The sequence below is a fragment of the Mobula birostris genome, chromosome 9 (assembly GCF_030028105.1).
Source record: "Mobula birostris isolate sMobBir1 chromosome 9, sMobBir1.hap1, whole genome shotgun sequence".
In the NCBI taxonomy this organism is placed as follows: domain Eukaryota; kingdom Metazoa; phylum Chordata; class Chondrichthyes; order Myliobatiformes; family Myliobatidae; genus Mobula; species Mobula birostris.
This window is the reverse complement of record NC_092378.1, coordinates 48,267,511-48,285,395: the sequence shown is the minus strand read 5'-3', so window position 1 is coordinate 48,285,395 and position 17,885 is coordinate 48,267,511. Positions and strand designations below refer to the sequence as shown.

The window sequence follows — 17,885 nt, the reverse complement described above, 5'->3', positions numbered from 1 at the left end:
CTCACCTGCCCATCACCTCCTGGTGTCCCTCCTCCTTTCCTTTTTCACATTGTCCACCCTCCCTTCCTATCGGATTCCAGTTCTCTCCTGGCTCTTGCACAGCCCGAGACCTCTTGTACAAATGTGCTGCAAGATCTCACTGGAAAGAGAGGCCATTACTGGGCTGCTTGGTGATTGCACGAGGTACTACTGAATGTACATGTGGTGAGGAACGGGGGTATTTGGAAGGTTGACTTGCACCTTCATCAAGTCACCCATCTTCCGATCAGCAGCAGGGAAGTTCCAGGAGTTATTCCATTGCTGTAGGGGTTCTGACAAACGGCCTGTCACCTGGTACATTTCTTCAGTTTCTCTTCCTACGGATGCCTGACTGGCAGAGCAATTCCAATGTTTTCTGTTCTTGTTTCTGAAATCTGCAGTCTCCATTTTCAGGAACAATGTTGAAATATTGTACGTACGTTATAGTCCTGATGCTGTTGTGCAAAGGCATGCCAAGGTGTTCACGGGCACTCTCTGTACACTGGATATTTCAGGTTTATAGCTGGTGTGATTCGTAGGGAGAGGATGGCTGCCTTTGAACGCCTGCTCTGGAGAGCTTGCAGAGGAAATGTCTACATGAAGCAGTCAGAGATGGAAGTCCCACTGGAAGATCCAAGCACAGTAAGGAACTCTTATGTATTGGTACACCCACAAACCTTTTATATTAATTCTTTGTTTTTGTGGACAGTGGAATGGTTTAAAAACTTGGAATGAGCGCAAACATGTGGGAAAAGTGGCCATAGAATCTTCATTTTAAAATTGTCATTACGTCAATCTGTTATCTTATTCCATTGCCAGCAGCCTTCCCTTAGGATCTTGCTCTTCATGAAAGCAGAAATGAATATGTATGTACTTCCATAATAAATTTACTTTGACTTTGGAATTGTCTGTAAATTTACTTTTACGGTGCTTGGAGCTATGGACCTGCTTCTGGCATACTAGCCTGCTCCATTCATCTGCAGATGCCACTGTTTTGCTGGGCAAGTTAGCTGCAGGCTGTGTGGGATTGGAGCCAGATTCATGTGCAGTTCAATTCCCTGGAATCCTCAAGCTAATCCCCTTGGTGGAGAGCCTTTGACATAAATGTCGGTAGCAGGAGATGGTTTGAATGGAAGTGATCAAAGTAGCTTTGAGGGAAAGGTTGGATAGGTTGGGGTTGTTTCCTTTGTAATAGGGGAAACTGAGGGGACACTGAATAATTGTGTATAAATTACATGGAGCCTGGATAGACCAGTTAGGATTGGTTTCATTCCATTAGCTGAGGAGTTCAAGGCCATAGGGTATTGATATACGTTGCTTTGTAGGAGTACTAGACAAGCGGTCTTGTATTCTGTCTGGGTAGCCTCCAACCTGATGGCATGAACTTCGGTAATGCCCCTCTCTCCCCCCCCCCCAGCACACTTTCCCCATTTCCCATCACCTTTTCCCTCTCTCACCTGATCTCCTTGCCTGCCCATTATCTCCCTCTGGTGATCCTTCCCCCCCCCCCCCTTTTCTTTCTTCCATGGCCTTCTGTACTCTTCTACCAGATTCTCCTTTCTCCAGCCCTATATCTCTTTCACCAATCCACTTCCCAGCTCTTTACTTCATCTCTCCCCCTTCAGGTTTCACCTCTCACCTTGTGTTTCTCTTTCTCCCCTCCCCCCACCTTTTAAATCTACTCAGCTTTTTCTCTCCAGTCCTGGCCCGAAATGTCGACTGTACTCATTTCCATAAATGCTGCCTGGCCTGCTGAGTTCCTCCAGCATTTTGTGTGTGTTGCTTGGATTTCCAGCATCTGCAAGTTTTCTCTTTGTGAACAGATGAGGGGAAAAGTGTTTCCACCCAGAGAATGGTGGGGGGTCTGGGACTTGTGATCCAGAAGGTTGGCAGAAGCAGGATGCCTCATGACATTTGAACAGGACTTGCACGTGGCCAGTCCCGAAGTAGTGTTTCAGCCCGAAGTGTTGAATGTTTATACATTCCCATAGATGCTGCCTGACCTGCTGAGTCCTTCCACCGTTTTGGATTTCCAGCATCTGTAGAATCTCTTGTGTTTATACTTAGAGCTGTGACCTGCTGAGCTCCAGAACAGATCAGACCAGAGCTGGAAAGTTGGATAAGGTTGTGTAACTTTTTCACCCAGAATAGACACAATGTGCTGTAAATTGTCAATGTAAAAAGCAAGAAGTGGAACAGGTGAAAAGGACAGACCATAAGCTATAGGAACATCATGCTCCATCATTTCATCATGGCTGATCCAATTTTCCTCTCAGCACCAACCTCCTGCCTTCATGCCCAGACCAGTTTGAGACAGAAAAGGTACTGAGGGGGAGAAAAAAGGAAGGACTCCTTTGGAAATATCAAGCTGGGTTTTGTTTGCTTCTAAGTGCTGAGAAAGATGAGCTAATCATTTCTGTGCAATGGGTATGATGTCACAGTCAGCTGAATGTAAGCTGATGTGAAAAATGATAGGTTCTCAGACTTTTCACATCATTTTCTTCAAAATGAAATCGAGGTGTTAGAACTCACATTTCTGGGCCTTTTTGAACATTTGCCATTGTCTGCATAACCTCAGGTTTATGACAGTTATTGTATAATGGCAGCTGACTGATTTGCTTGATGGCCTTGTTTGGAGTGGTGTTTCAAATCGCAGATTTTAAGCGCTTAATTTGAACAGTCTTGAGGGAGTCCAGATAATGAGGGGTACTTCCCTTCAAATTAAAGATCCTGTGGTTGTTTTTGATTAGGACATTTCCCCTGTCTCCATGGGTAGCACCCCCCTACTGGCCAAAGGTCACCTGCCATATTTCCCTTAACACCTTGGGATTTCAATTTTAATTCAACAGGTGGCTCCAAAAGACATGATGACTGCATATTTTCCTGACTCTTTCAATGTGCAATATAATTACATTTTGCAGCATGTAGAGGTACAGAAGAATGTGTTCATCATCTTCTTTCAAGGGGAGCAGCTGCGGCACAAAGTAAAGAAGATTTGTGATGGGTGAGCTGATCATTTTCTTAAACAATGTATTATAATAGAATATTATGTGGTACTTTCAGGAATTTGCCACTGGACAAGCAGATTTTCTGAATTATTGACTGCTATTCTAATTAATGCTCCTGATGCACTTTTACTTTTTTAAGACATTGTACAACAGAGGAAAAAAAAAATTCCAGTGACTGATAAGTTTAAATGGAGCATGGGGAGCAAATTTCTGGGTTTCAGGAAGCAAAAGCAGGGGAGTTTCAAGGAAACAAAGGAACCAGCAGCCAGTGAGCCAGATGTTGAACCACCTGATTTCTGAACATTTGGACAGTGGAATCTTACTTCAAAAAGATCAATGTACATTTGATGGCATAATCCATGTAATTAATAGCAGAAAAGTTGATAATTATTCAGGACGTAGTATGGAAAGAGCAACTTATCACGCTCCACCACCTCTGTCAGTTTTGTGGTGCTGTCCCAAGGATTGGGGTCAACCTATTGACAGAACGTATTGAACACAGTGCACTAATGACAGTGCAGGGTACAACAATGTATTAGATGTTGCTGCATGTATTGTCAAAGATACATGTATTTATACTCTAGTCTTTTAAATATTAATAATTTGGCATCAACTATTTATACAAAGTTAAGACAATCATTTAACCATTTTTGTCTCAATACTTGTCAAACTTCCACTAACTATAAATTCATTCGATCACTTGGTCTTGGTTCCCTGAACTCTTCATACTGGTATCTGTCCCCCACTTTTCCTTTGCTACATCGACGACTGCATTGGCGCTGCTTCCTGCACGCATGCTGAGCTCGTTGACTTCATTAACTTTGCCTCCAACTTTCATCCTGCCCTTAAGTTTACCTGGTCCATTTCCGACACCTCCCTCCCCTTTCTAGATCTTTCTGTCTCTATCTCTGGAGACAGCTTATCTACTGATGTCTACTATAAGCCTACTGACTCTCATAGCTATCTGGACTATTCCTCTTTTGGCCCTGTCTCTTGCAAGAATGCCAACCCCTTCTCGCAATTCCTCCGTCTCCACCGCATCTGCTCTCAGGATGAGGCTTTTCATTCCAGGATGAAGGAGATGTCCTTTTTTTTTAAAGAAAGGGGCTTCCCTTCCTCCACCATCAACTCTGCTCTCAAATGCATCTTCCTATTTCACGCACATTTGCTCTCACTCCATCCTCCCGCCACCCCACTAGGATTAGGGTTCCCCTTGTCTTCACCTACCACTGCACCGGCCTCTGGGTCCAACATATAATTCTCCGTAACTTCCGTCACCTCCAATGGGATCCCATCTCCCCCCCCCCCCCCATTATTTATTTTTATACACACATCCGTTCTCTCTCTCTCCTTTTTCTCCCTCTGGCTATGCCCCTTGCCCATCCTCTGGGTTCCCCCCCCCCCACCTTGTCTTTCTCCCTGGACCTCCTGTCCCATGATCCTCTCATATCCCTTTTGCCTATCACCTATCCAGCTCTTGTCTCCATCCCTCCCCCTCCTGTCTTCTCCTATCATTTTGGATCTCCCCCTCCCCCTCCCACTTTCAAATCTCTTACTACCCCTTCTTTCAGTTAGTCCTGACGAAAGCTCTCAGCCCAAAACGTTGACTGTACCTCTTCCTAGAGATGCTGCCTGGCCTGCTGCGTTCACCAGCAACTTTGATGTGTGTGGCTCTTTATAGCAACTTCATTTCTTTGAAATATCTACTTGTGGATTGTACGTTCTGCCTGCTACTTATTTACTGCCACTTTGTGTTTATTTTGAGTGCCATCTGTTTATAGCTTATTGTACCTTACTGTTCCTTCAAATTGGCACTGGCATCACAGTAAAATACTTGCAACTGAAGAGCTCCCAGTCTGGTTTGAAGATGCTGATTCAGGAACCTGAAACAAAGGAACCAACAGTGGAAGACGTCAGCAGGTGAATCAGTCTCTGTGGAAGCAAGTGGTGTCTGTCGACATTTTGTGTCTCGACCCTGCTCCAGGACTGAGAAGGAAGAGAATGATTGCTTGTAAATAGCAGTGTGAGGGAGGGTGCAATGGAGGTTGAGTGGGATAATTGGAGCCAGATCTTGTGGGATAGGGGTGGGGCAGGGAGGTGTGAGTAAATGATAAACCAGGTGGGGGAAGGATGGGAAAGTAAGGGAGGAGATAGGAGTTTGTATGTTCTCCCTGTGACTGTGTGTGTTTCCTCTGGGTGCTCTGGTTTCCTCCCACAGTCCAAAGACATATCAAATAGTAGGTTAGTTGGTCATTGTGAATTGTCCTGTGATTAGTTTCAGATTAAATCGGGGGAATTGCTGGGTAGCACAGCTGGAAGGGCAAGTTCTGTGCTGTAACTCAATAAATAAATCTACCTAGGTGTGTGTGGGCGAGAACACAGGTGTGAGTTTGACAGGTGACAGGCCGACTAGGGAGAATGCCATACTAGGTCTAGTATTGGGTAACAAACCAGGTCAGATGACAAATGTCTCACTGGGTGAGCATCTGGGGGACAGTGACCACCGCTCCCTGGCCTTTAGAATTATCATGGAAAAGGATAGAATCAGAGAGGACAGGAAAATTTTTAATTGGGGAAGGGCAAATTATGAGGCTGTAAGGCTAGAACTTGCGGGTGAGAATTGGGATGACATTTTTGCAGGGAAATGTACTATGGGCATGTGGTCGATGTTTAGAGATCTCTTGCAGGATGTTGGGGATAAATTTGTCCTGGTAAGGAAGATAAAGAATGGTAGGGTGAAGGAACCATGGGGTGACAAGTGAGGTGGAGAATTTAGTCAGGTGGAAGAAGGCAGCGTACATGAGGTTTAGGAAGCAACGATCAGATGGGTTTATTGAGGAATATAGGGTAGCAAGAAAGGAGCTTAAGGGGCTGAGGAGAACAAGAAGGGGGCATGAGAAGGCCTTGGCAAATAGGGTAAAGGAAAACCCCAAGGCATTCTTCAATTATGTGAAGAAGGAAAGGATGACAGGAGTGAAGATAGGACAGATTAGAGATAAAGGTGGGAAGATGTGCCTGGAGGCTTTGGAAGTGAGCAAGGCTGTTACTTCTGTCTATGACTCCTTACAGCATTCCATTTTTTTTTTTTTTGTTCCAGTCTGATTTCATTTCCTGGGTAGACTTGGATTTTGCTGTTACAAAGTGAATACTTTAATTTGCATAACACCTTCCATAAACTCGAACTGCTTCATTGCAAATTAATAATGAAGTTTCATCAGTATGAAAAGCAGGCAGTAGGTGGTGCCTTGAGCACGTTTGTTTCTTGTACGGTAAGAGGAAGGACGAAGGACTGTGATCCAGTTGATTGGTTTATGTGTGGTCTTGTTTTGATTTCACTAGAGAACTCAAATGCTGAACTGCAGCGGTTCTATGAGAGCCTGATGCTGTCCCAGTTATAGTAAGGGAAAGAAGAGAAGGTAAATATCAGCTTTATTTGTCACATGTATGTTGAAACATGATGAAGAAGAGGAAAAATCTGTGGATGCTGGAAATTCAAGCCACACTGTCTCGCCCACACACGGAGGAACTTAACAGCAAGCCAGGCAACATCTATGGGGGAAAAGGTATATACAGTTAACTTTTGCATCAACTCAAGTCAGCGAGGATTGTGCTGGGGTACCACAAGTGTCACCATGCTTCCAGTGCCAACATAGCATGCCCACAACTCGCTAATCCTAACCACACATCTTTGGGAGGTGGGAGAAAACTGAAGCACCCTGAAGTGACAGCAAGAACGTGCAAACTCCTTACAGATGGTAGTGGGAATTAAACCTGATCCTACACTGTAAAATGTTACACTGACCATAATGCTACCATTCCACCCCCTTTCTAGTAAGAGAAGTGTAGTGTGAGCAGCCTGTTTGCATTGTAGAGGAAGTTGATTATGTTTAACTTCCTTTAAATATCTGAAGACATTTTCAGAAATGTATATTTAAAAGGCAAAACTGCTTGTTGGTGATGCATTGAAACAACATGAACTGCAGGGCGAAATATTGGAAGAATAAAGATGAATGTGGAGTAGTTGGGCCATGGTAAAGCTCAATGGGATACCTGAGTCCTGCTTCGGATGGAAATCTGCCACGCTTCTTTTTAACTATATAACAATTACAGCACGGAAACAGGCCATCTCGGCCCTTCTAGTCCGTGCCGAACTCTTACTCTCACCTAGTACCACTGACCTGCACTCAGCCCGTAACCCTCCATTCCTTTCCTGTCCATATAGCTGTCCAATTTAACTTTAAATGACAACACCGAACCTCAACCACTTCTGCTGTGACTAAAAGTCAAACAGATGGGCTTTATTCTCAACTGCCTCGATAAATGGTTAAAAGGGAAGACTGCCTCTTTCGTTTGCAGGGCCTCTGTGGGCTTCTATTAATAGCTGTGCTTTGCAATGGTACCAGGTTCACTTCTTTAAAAAGTAGTAATTCCCTCTGTTGCATGCCTCAGGTTCCGTGCCACTGTGTACCCGTGTCCCGAGTCTGCCAACGAGCGGCGAGAGGTGGCTGCTGGTGTGAAGACGCGCATTGAGGACTTGAATACAGTAAGTGGGCTACTTGAAGCTTAGTAATCTCTCCCCAATTCTGAACTGGGAATAGTGTGCCTGTTTGGGGAGGCTGATATTGACAATCAATCTAACTTACCCAGTGTAGTTGACTGTTCAAATAGGGCATCGGTGTTGGCTTAGAAGACGTTGGCTCATTTAATTTTCACTGAGGATTTTGCAAAGGTAGTGATGTCCTTTAAGTGACCAGTAAATTTTATGCTAGCTCTGCAACGTTGAACTTGAGACATTGTTTTCCTTAATCCAAAGCCATGCTGTCACATTGGAGACAGTGGTGAATTTATCAGCAATCTGCACCTTCACTAAGAAGTGGTTCCTGAGATGCACGGCGTGATCCGTGTGTTCTAACCTCTCAGGATAAGCTTTTGTTAATTGGAGTACACTGCGGTGCAATGCATGAGGATGTTGTGGAGTGTGGCTGTTCAGTGCAAGGCAATCCTGGTGTCCGATTCAGTGAATGGTCCTGGAGCTGGGCCTGAGTGTGCTTAAGTGTCCCTTCTGTACAAATAACTTTCTGTAATTTGGTTAAAAGTGTGCCTGTTTCCTAGCTCCATCTCCATATATTAGGAGAGACCATTGATATTTCGTGTCTTTGAAGTTGCATATCATCTGCTTTACTGAGATTCATGTTGTCATTCTTCTGGATTCTAGCCATCTTGGGTTGAACAGTTGATTACTTCTTATCACATCGGATCTATTTTCCACAATGGATCCCAACAAACTTCCAAATGCAGAAATCGAACTTGCAGCTGGCTGAATTTCTTCAGAGCAGTGTGATGACAAGGGCCATGATGTTCTCCTTGTGTACATGTAAATAAAATGTGATTGAGGAATGGGTATGTGTTTTCAGAATCCAGTTAATCAGCAATGACAATCCGGCCTGGTTGTCAGCCCTGGCCTTAACTCTGAGTCCCAGAAGGCCTCCCCCACTTCCACCTAACCCTGCGGCAGCCCTGCAGTAGCAGAACTCGGGTCGCTGTCAGGCCTTTACCTGCTGCCCTGTCTTTTTGTCACCACCACACCATCCAGTACAGGGCTTGATTTATGTTAAGTTTCTGAATTTGCTTTTCAATGCTTCAGGTTCTTAACCAGACAGAGTCCCATCGCCGCCGTGTTCTGCAGGAAGCAGCCAAAAACCTGCGGAACTGGCAGGTGAAGGTGAAGAAAATGAAGGCTATTTATCACACACTGAACCTGTGCAACATCGATGTGACTCAGCAGTGCCTCATTGCAGAGACGTGGTGCCCTGTGGCTGACATGGACAGGATCAAGAGGGCCCTCAACCAGGGGAAGGTGAGCACTGTATCAAGGACAGGGCACTTCTATCATTGGTGTTTTATTGAATTATTTTTAGTAAAATTTTTCTGAAGGAAAATTAACTTGAAATGGAATTGAGTACAAAGCTAAGGAGTTATGAAGTTGGACACGTTTTTATGATATCTTATGTAAATAAAGTTATTGATATAGATTGAATAAGAGATTAAGGACTATGGTGGTTTTTTTCCATCTCTATCATTTTAACTATTATCTCATATCTTCGCCCCCCCCCCCCCACCCACCCACTGGGGTAAAGGTATAAAAGTTTAAGATCACTATTTATCAGGCTCTCGTACAGCTTCTATTGCTCAGTTATACAATTCTTTAATGGCCATCTTGTATGATGACGATGAGCTCTTGATCTCTCAACATACCACTGTGTCCTTTGTAATTCATTTGCCTCCCTGCACTGCACTTTCTCTGTAACATTAATATATATTCTGTACTTTTGCACAGAATGGTCTGGGAGTGCATGCAAAGTAAAGCTATAAAGCTTTCCACTGCATTTCAGTACATGTGGCAATAAGAAACCAATTGCCAATTAATTTCAGGGAGTGTACAGTGATATGTTGAGGAGGAGTATAAGTGTATATTCTTGAGCAATTATCATTCAATGTAAAGTTGGCCCTTACAAATCAATGCTCATAACTCCTGACTTCCCTGTTTGCATTTCTCTGGTCATGTTTCTGTCCACGCATACTTCAGAAATGATCCAAACTGCAGTTGCACAACTTTTATTGTGATTCTGATTTAAAGCGGGTTGTTCTCCTTTAGGCTGCTGTTTCTGGGAAATGTGGAACACACGCCCACACTCTCCCCTGCGGCTGGTGTCACACTGATTATCTGAGGTCCAGTCTTTCCTTCACTGCTTAAAATTTGGGAATGCCACAGACATTGCTTTCGGTCACTGCTTCCATCCTCTGTCTCCATTTCAACCTGACCAAGACCTAAATGAGAATCGAAGAGGCTGGTGATACTTAGCAGAGCATGCAGCATCTGTGCAGAGGGAACTGAAGTTAATGTTCATGGAAAGATGGAGCCAGTAGTTCCAGTCTGTTGTCCAGAAGACAGTCTCATTCATTCAGCTGTTTGCTCTCTGTCAGTTATCAACCTATTGCAGTATATTACCCCAAATCGCGCGTGTTTTAATTTTACACTGTAGCCTCTTGTGTGGAACCTTATCAAAAGATGGGCACCACAGTAGCGAAGGGGTTAGTGTGACACTATTACAGCTCAGGGGATTCCGGAGTATGGAGTTCAATTTCAGGCTGTTCTGTTTGGATTCTGTACGTCCTCCCTGTGGAATATGTGGGTTTTCCACAGGTGCTCTGGTTTCCTCCCATAGTCCAAAGATATATCGGATAGGTTAATTTATCATTGTAAATTGTCCCGTGGTTAGGTTAGGTTTTAATTGGGTTTGTCAGGGGTAGAGTGGCATGGCTCAAGGGGCCGGAAGGGCCTACGGCGTGTTGTAGCACTAAATATAATAGATAAAATACTTCTGAAAGATGAAATACACCACATCCACATTTTCTTTTCTTGTCTCTTCCACTTGCAGCATCCTAAAACAATACCAGCAGATTCGTCAGAAGCCAAACTGACTTTGTCCTGTCTGATTACTGCTCCGTGATTAGTCATTGTGTGTGTATTGGTTCTGAGAATTTTTCCACTGATGAGTTATCAGGCTGTTGACTTTTCATCAGAACTAGGAAAGGTTAGAAATCCAACCTATTAAGCTGTAAGGGGGGTGGGGTTGGAAGAGGGAAGGGGGAAACCAAGAGGGAATTTCTACCACAGGGTGGAGGTTGAGAAGAACTGAATGACCAAAGTAGTGTTGGTGCTGGCTGAGCAGATGGTGAAGACTGGCTAACTGGAGCTGATCAAGTAGGAGAAGGGATAAATAGAAACATGAAGAGAAAAGCTGAGCTGTTTCCGGAGATCTGAAATAGAATGCTAAAAGTGGCTTAAGCAGTGGGGCACTGAGGAGTGTGGTAAAACAAAAGGATCTGGGAATACAGGTCCATAATTCCTTGCAAGTGGCATCACTGTTGGATAGGGTCGTAAAGGAAGCTTTGGGCACATTGGCCTTCGGAAGTCAAGATATTTAAGTACAAGAGATGGAATTTTATGTTGAAATTGTATAAGATGCTGGCAAGGCCTAATTTGGAGTATTGTGTGCAATTTTGGTCACCTAACCTACAGTTTTGACATGGACTAGATGGGCCAAAGGACGTGTTTGTGTGCTGTACTTTCCTGTGACTAACTAATCAGCAAGCCAGGGACTTTGGTGAGATCATCACAACATCAGTGATACTGGTGACTGCATGCAAAGTGGCAGGGCTGGTGATCTGAAATAATTGAATTCATTGAGTCCCAGGACTGAGGGAAACATGATCATAGAATGAAGTATTGTACCTTGAGTTTATATTGGCCCTTGGAGCAGTGTAAGAGATTGAAGGTAGATTAGAATGGGATGAAAATTAATGTAACAGATAAATCGAATTGAATTTACTTTATTACTTCCTTCATGTACATGAGGAATAAAAATCTTTGTTACGTCTGTTTAAATGTTCAATTTATAGTAATAGTTAGGCATTGCAGACTAAATGGGGATGTTTTATAAAGCATTTGCCCAATTAGGCTTCTCTACTGTGGGGTTTCTTTCCTTCAACTTTTAACGTTGAAGATCTTAAATTTTCTTTCTCTCACCTTTGCTCAATTTTCTGTAATTTGACACTAAATCAGCTATTTCAGCTACCCCTGATTTAATTATCATAACTATGCTTGCATTCAAACTCTGCTCTTTGTGAACAATTCCTCCATTTGATTGATACAGTTGTTCACCTAGTTAACATTGATTCTAGGTGTAGTTTCCATATCATCATTTCTGTACAACTTGGAAGGCCATCAGCCCATCAAGTCAATGCCAGCTCTGAGTGACCTCATTCACCCACTAATTCTCTTGCAACCTATTCTCAACATAATTCCATGGATTCACCACTCTCACACAGTTGGGGGGGGGCGCAGAGAGGAAGGGGTGTGCAATTTATAGTGGTCAATTACTACAATTGCACTTGGAGTGATTAGGGTGCTGGTGTGGGAGGCCATATAGTCACAGAGAGAACATACAAACTTTATAAAAAGAGTCATGATTAAATTGAGGACACTGGAGTTGTTGGGTAGCAACTCTACCAGCTGTGTGACTATGTGCAGTTGTTCATGATTTGACAGCAATTTTACTTGCATATCAACATGCAATGTCTATGAAGAAGTAGTGTTATGTGCCCTTTTGCTGTTTTCTTCTTTGACACCAGTGATGAGAGTTGATCATTATGTCGAGCTGACACTCAATGAAAAGCTCTTTCCCTTTTCTCTCTCCACCCCTTCCTTTACTTTAGGAGCGCAGTGGTTCCAGTGTTGATCCGATCATGACTGTTGTGCAGACCCAAATGGCCCCACCCACCTTCAACAGGACCAATAAATTCACAGCTGGGTTCCAGAACATTGTGGATGCCTATGGAGTTGGGACTTACCGTGAAATGAATCCTGGTGACCCTTGGTTAATTTTACATAGCTTGAATTGTGTTGTGTTGGTTTACAGTTTCCTGCTAACTAGTCTAATGTGCAAGGTTGCTCTGTTGTTCCCAGTTGGGCACTAAGTGTCTTTGTGAATGGACTGGGCCAGCCTTCCTTGAAATTACACCTGTAAACAAATTAATACCTGAAAAGCAGTCTTTTTTTTTCCACAAGTGTCCAAAGGTTTAATTATGCATGAGTGTGAGCATGATGCTTTTTCACATTTTGGCCAGTCCAGTGACATTTGTAGAAGTGTAATAGTCTGGAGAAGGAAGTGAGGCCAACAGCAGAAGATGGCTCAGAGACATGAGCAATCAAAGTATTCTTGGCTCCTGACAGTGTCTCTAGAAGATGCAGAACCTCACTAGAAGAGTCAACATACACTCAGTTGCCATTTTATTAGTGCAGCAACCCAATGCATAAAAAGCATGGAAATGTGCCCAAGAGGGCTCAAGTGTTATTCAGGCTGAACATCAGAATGGGGAAAAATGTAATTTAAGTCACTTTGACCATGGAATAGTTGGTGGTTTGAGTATCTCCGAAACTGCTGACCTCCCGAGATTTTCATGCACAAGTCTCTAGGGTTTAAAGAGAATGGTACAGCAAAGCAAAAAAAAAACAAAACAAACCAGTAAGCAGCAATTCTGTGGGGAAAAATCATCTTGTTATTGAGAGGGGTCAGAGGAAAATGGTTGGACTAGTTCAAACTAATGGGTAGGCGCCAGTCATTTTAATTGTGTGCAGAAGAGCATCTCTGGGTGCACATCATGTCAAACCTTGATGTGGATGGGCTACTGCAGCAGCAGATCAAGAACCTGTACTCTGTGGTCACTTAATTAGGTACTGGAGTTGCCTAATAAAGTGGCTACAGAATGTAGCTTTATAAAACCGCTCAGACTTCTCAAAAGATAGCCACATTGACTCTAATCTCTAACTGATCCCAGAAGCCATTCCCATAAATCTTTACTGGACCCTCTCTAACTAGCGTAATGGTTAGTGCAATGCTGTTACAGCTCTGACTGTCGGAGTTTAGAGTTCAATCCTGGTGTCCTCTGTGAGGAGATTATACATCCTCCCCATGGAATACGTAGGTTCCCTCCTGGTGCTCTGGTTTCCTCCCACATTCCAAAGACGTGCTGGTTAGTGGATTAATTGGTCATTGTAAATTGTCCTGTGATTGGGCGATGGTTAAATTGGGGTTTGTTAGCACTATGGCTCAAAGGGCTGGAGGAGTCCATTCCGTGCTGCATCTCCAAGTACAAACATTTATAAATACAGTGAGTAAACTCTGTAACTGCCTCTCATTCTTCCAATAATGCAGCAACCAAAGTGAACACAACACTCCGGGTAAAACCAGACTGGTGCTTTATGAAGGTTCAGTGCTTACTTCATAAAATGTTAGTCTAAAAGACCCTCGATGTCTTGTTGTTAAATTGTTGGGACTAAAATTCAGAGCTTTAACAGAGCTGCTCAGATTAGAGGGAATAATTCACTAGAGAGAAAGTTAAGAGAATTGATGACAGCATGATTGGAGATGTTTTCAGTTTGGATGAGAAATAGGTTACCTGAAATGGCACTAGAAGGTCGCTCAGTGGTAATTTTCTAAACAGAATCAATGCATAATCACCAGAGGGATGTTTCCAAGGCAGTGAAAAGCACAGAGCTGTGGGAATAACTTTGATTTTTTTTTTTTTTTTTTTTGGAAACCTGACAATGGGCCAAAAGGCTTCCTTTTGATCTGTGTGGTTCCACTGTAAAACTTGTGGCATCTCCTGGCAACTGGTGGCTGAGAGCAAAATTATTGTTTGGAACTGACGTCACTGTCTGGGGAGCCCAGACTGTGCCAGAGATGCTTCAGCGAGCTGCCGGGGAACTACTGTGTCAGTCTTTTTCTGCCAGCATCGAGCTACATCTCTGACGCAGGTCACATCTGCTAACTGATGTCTCCCCTTGCTCTAACTGCAGGCAATTGACCCTATGGTTACAGTTCTTTTATTAGAATTAAATCTTTATAGTTCAGAGGGGGGAAACCACAATGTGGTCTTTACTGGATGTTCTTCAGCATGTGTCCTTGAATCTCTCTCATAGTGTTAGCAATACGTCTTAGAACCATTTCTTTTCCCATAACTGTTATGTTCTCTATATCCAAGCTCTCGCTGACTTGGCAAGGATTCTAAAGTCTCACTCTTTTCTCACTAACACAGCAGTCACCCAGATAATGAGGAAAGCTCACTAAGGTTCTGGAAACACCAGGATCACCAGCAGCAAATGCAAGGCGACCACTTTCACTGGGGATTTGCTGAATAAATGAGGCTGGATTACTGATGGCCAAATGAGATTGACTGAAATTTATCAAACAGACTGATTAGCAGAGGCTACCATGTAAAGCTGGTTGAAAAGTATTGATGTTGGAGGCTCCAAGTTCCCTTCCCATTGTGAAATAATTATTTTTTTCACCTGAAAATTCAACTTGACAAAGTCTTTTGATCACTTAACCAGTCCCGATTAAGGATCTTGGTCCAGAACGTTGACTGTTCATTTCCCCCATAGATGCTGCCTGACCTGCTGAGAAGTGGAAAGGCAGTCAGCAGTGAGACTTAAACTTGGGCATGATGGCAACATGGGCAGTCCCTTGGTGTACTGAAAATGACTTGGCTTCCTTATGGGTTTTCAGGTGGTTGATGAGCTGCTTTTGGGAACCATGGAGACTTGCAGGATGTGGCTGATGGGGTGGGCAGGTTGATACTTGGTGAGATGATGTTCCTTCTGTTGCTTCCACACAACTTTGATGTGCTTCTGATGCACAGCCTTGATGTTCTCTAGGAAGTTTTCTCCCTGTTATCTTCCCACAACAGAGCTTGGTACAGAGTGTCTGTTTGTGAGCAATGTGGCCTATCTAACTCAGGCAGCTGAAAGAGCCCATAGCCTTGATGCTGGGAATGTTGACCATTCAAGCCAGCCATGATACCAATTAATGAGAACAACAAACTTTGTCTACAAAAACCTAAGTCTGAACTTTGAGGAAACCATACATTAACAGCTTGTGGTTCAAGTCTGAAAATCTTAGGACACATGGTTCTTAATTCCCACCACTGCCTGTAAGGGGTTTGTACATTTTTCCTGTGACCTCGTGAGTTTCCTTTGGGTGCCTCCCACAGTCCAAAGCCTAATTTCTGGACAATTTACAATGACCAATTGGTAGGTTAATAGGTCATTGTAAATTGTCCTGTAATTAGGCTAGGATTAAATCGGGGGATTGTTGGGCAGTGCAGCTTGAAGGGCTGGTAGCATCTATTCTGTGCTGTATCTCAATAGATATGTTGGAATACCTTTATTATATTATACCTCATTGTAAATTCTGACACAACCCTGTAATATGGGACATTGTGAAATGTCATATCTTTGCACTATTTTTCTCCTCCACAGCTCCCTATACAATCATCACATTTCCATTCCTATTTGCTGTCATGTTTGGAGATTGTGGCCATGGAGCAGTCCTCCTGGGGTTTTCCCTCATCATGATCATTAATGAAAAAAGCTTTGCTGCCCAGAAAGGTGGCAACGAGGTGGGTGAAAAGTCTGCTGTGTATTTTGGTGGGCGGGGTTACTTCTCAAGCCCAAGGATCCTGTCCAGTGTCATTCCTATGCAACGTGGCTCTGTATTTGAACGTTGTGATCCTGAGAGGTTTTATGATAGTAAATGAAGCTCTTCTATAGAATTAAAAAAGGACCTTGAGATACTTTGAAGTGCTTTGTCCCCATTGAAATGTAGTGTAGTAAATGGTGTCACAGGGATACAGTACAGGACAACTTCCACTCCATGTAATCTCCAAACCAATTGACCCACTCACTTTTCTTTGAAATGTTTTGATACCTAGTTTTATCATGCTTTACAGACTGTTCATTTGCATGAAAACAAATAAACTTTCATTTTCTGTTCAGGTACCACTTGGCTTTTTCTACCTTTAAAATTTCTATTTTCTCTGATAATTGACCATCTTGTTCTAAACGATATTATTTCGACTATTTCAATAAATCTCTGATTTTGAAGAATCTATATCAAATCTTCTACCCTTGTCTTGTCCAGGGAGAACCACTCCAAATTCCAAAGCAGTCACACCTTGTGACCAAAGCATTTTAATACGACTATAGTTGTGAAGAATTACGGGGCAAATCCCACGAAAGACGGAGGCACCTGATCAATTGATCTGCCTTGTAACTGGTGGTGGTTGAGGGAAATGGCTACTGAGATGCCGTGGTCTTAACTGAATGATATCTGCTGAATGTTTGAATGTTTCCTGAAGAGGATGGAAGAAGCAAGTTTATCTGCCAATCAGCAAAACCAGGCCTGATTTGTAAACTTGATGCTGAATACCTACATTAATCCATATTTCTTTAACCTTAATGTCTTTTTTTAAAAAGTCTATTGATGCTCAGTGATAAACACAAAATGCTGGAGGATTGTGTGCCAGTCCTAATGAAGGGTCTTGGCCCGAAGCATTGACTGTTTAATCACCTCTATAGATGTGGCCTGATCTGCTGAGTTCCTCTAGCAATTTTTTGTGTATGTGTGTGTTGGTCAATTTTTCAATATTTGCACAATGGAATGACTGCCATTTGTAAACGGCTTGTTAGCCGTTTTAGTAAAAAAAAAATGGTGGATGGACCCACATCCTCTTCTACAGTTGTCTAATCTGTCAATCTTCATCAGTTGGCTCCAGCAGTCTCACCTTTTGAGAGAGTATTCTACATCTCTGTAACACTTGGTGTGGAAGAAGTGCCTCAAATTCATGTTAGCATGATACTAAGCAACCATAAGGAGAACGCAGACTAACTTTGTGCAATCTTGCCTCATAAATTACTCCTTAAAGTCCCAATGTTATCCTGATCATTGGTGAGATTTGTTCCACTCCTGAGAACCTCTTAATGTTAGCAGTCACAACAGTACTGGGCCTTGGAGAAATTTAGATGTTCCGTTCTTAGCTGGCGAATAAGCCTAAACTGCTCTCCTCTATTTTGCCCTCTATTCAGATCTGGAATACTTTCTTCAGTGGACGCTATCTCATTCTGTTGATGAGCATATTCTCTATTTACACTGGATTTATCTACAATGATTGCTTCTCAAAATCCTTCAACATATTTGGATCCTCATGGCATGTCCGGGGGATGTTCCATAATGGAACATGGAAGTAAGTCTCCCACAAAACTTTAAACAATAAGAGATCAGTCAGTTATGTAGAACATTCAGCTATATGTAGTTGATTAAAATTGGGTCAATTTCAATTTTACACCCCTTTCTGCCTTCTGCCTTCATTGTCAAACTTCAACTTGGAACTGGACAGCTTGGGCATCAAATTATGTACCTGGAACAACAGTATTATTATCTATATCTATAACACATG

General features: G+C 42.9%; 1 protein-coding gene across 4 annotated transcripts in view; it reads left to right on the top strand.

Annotated features, from left to right (window-relative positions):
* Positions 1–17,885, top strand: part of LOC140202744 (V-type proton ATPase 116 kDa subunit a 4-like) — a 77,203-nt gene that overhangs the window by 33,052 nt on the left and 26,266 nt on the right. For all 4 annotated transcript variants that reach the window (XM_072268014.1, XM_072268010.1, XM_072268011.1 and 1 more), the window contains 7 exons: positions 534–660; positions 2,940–3,022; positions 7,476–7,569; positions 8,671–8,883; positions 12,306–12,456; positions 15,910–16,049; positions 17,515–17,672. In XM_072268014.1, the coding sequence (XP_072124115.1) occupies positions 534–660; positions 2,940–3,022; positions 7,476–7,569; positions 8,671–8,883; positions 12,306–12,456; positions 15,910–16,049; positions 17,515–17,672 (966 nt within the window). The remainder of the gene's footprint in view (positions 1–533; positions 661–2,939; positions 3,023–7,475; positions 7,570–8,670; positions 8,884–12,305; positions 12,457–15,909; positions 16,050–17,514; positions 17,673–17,885) is intronic.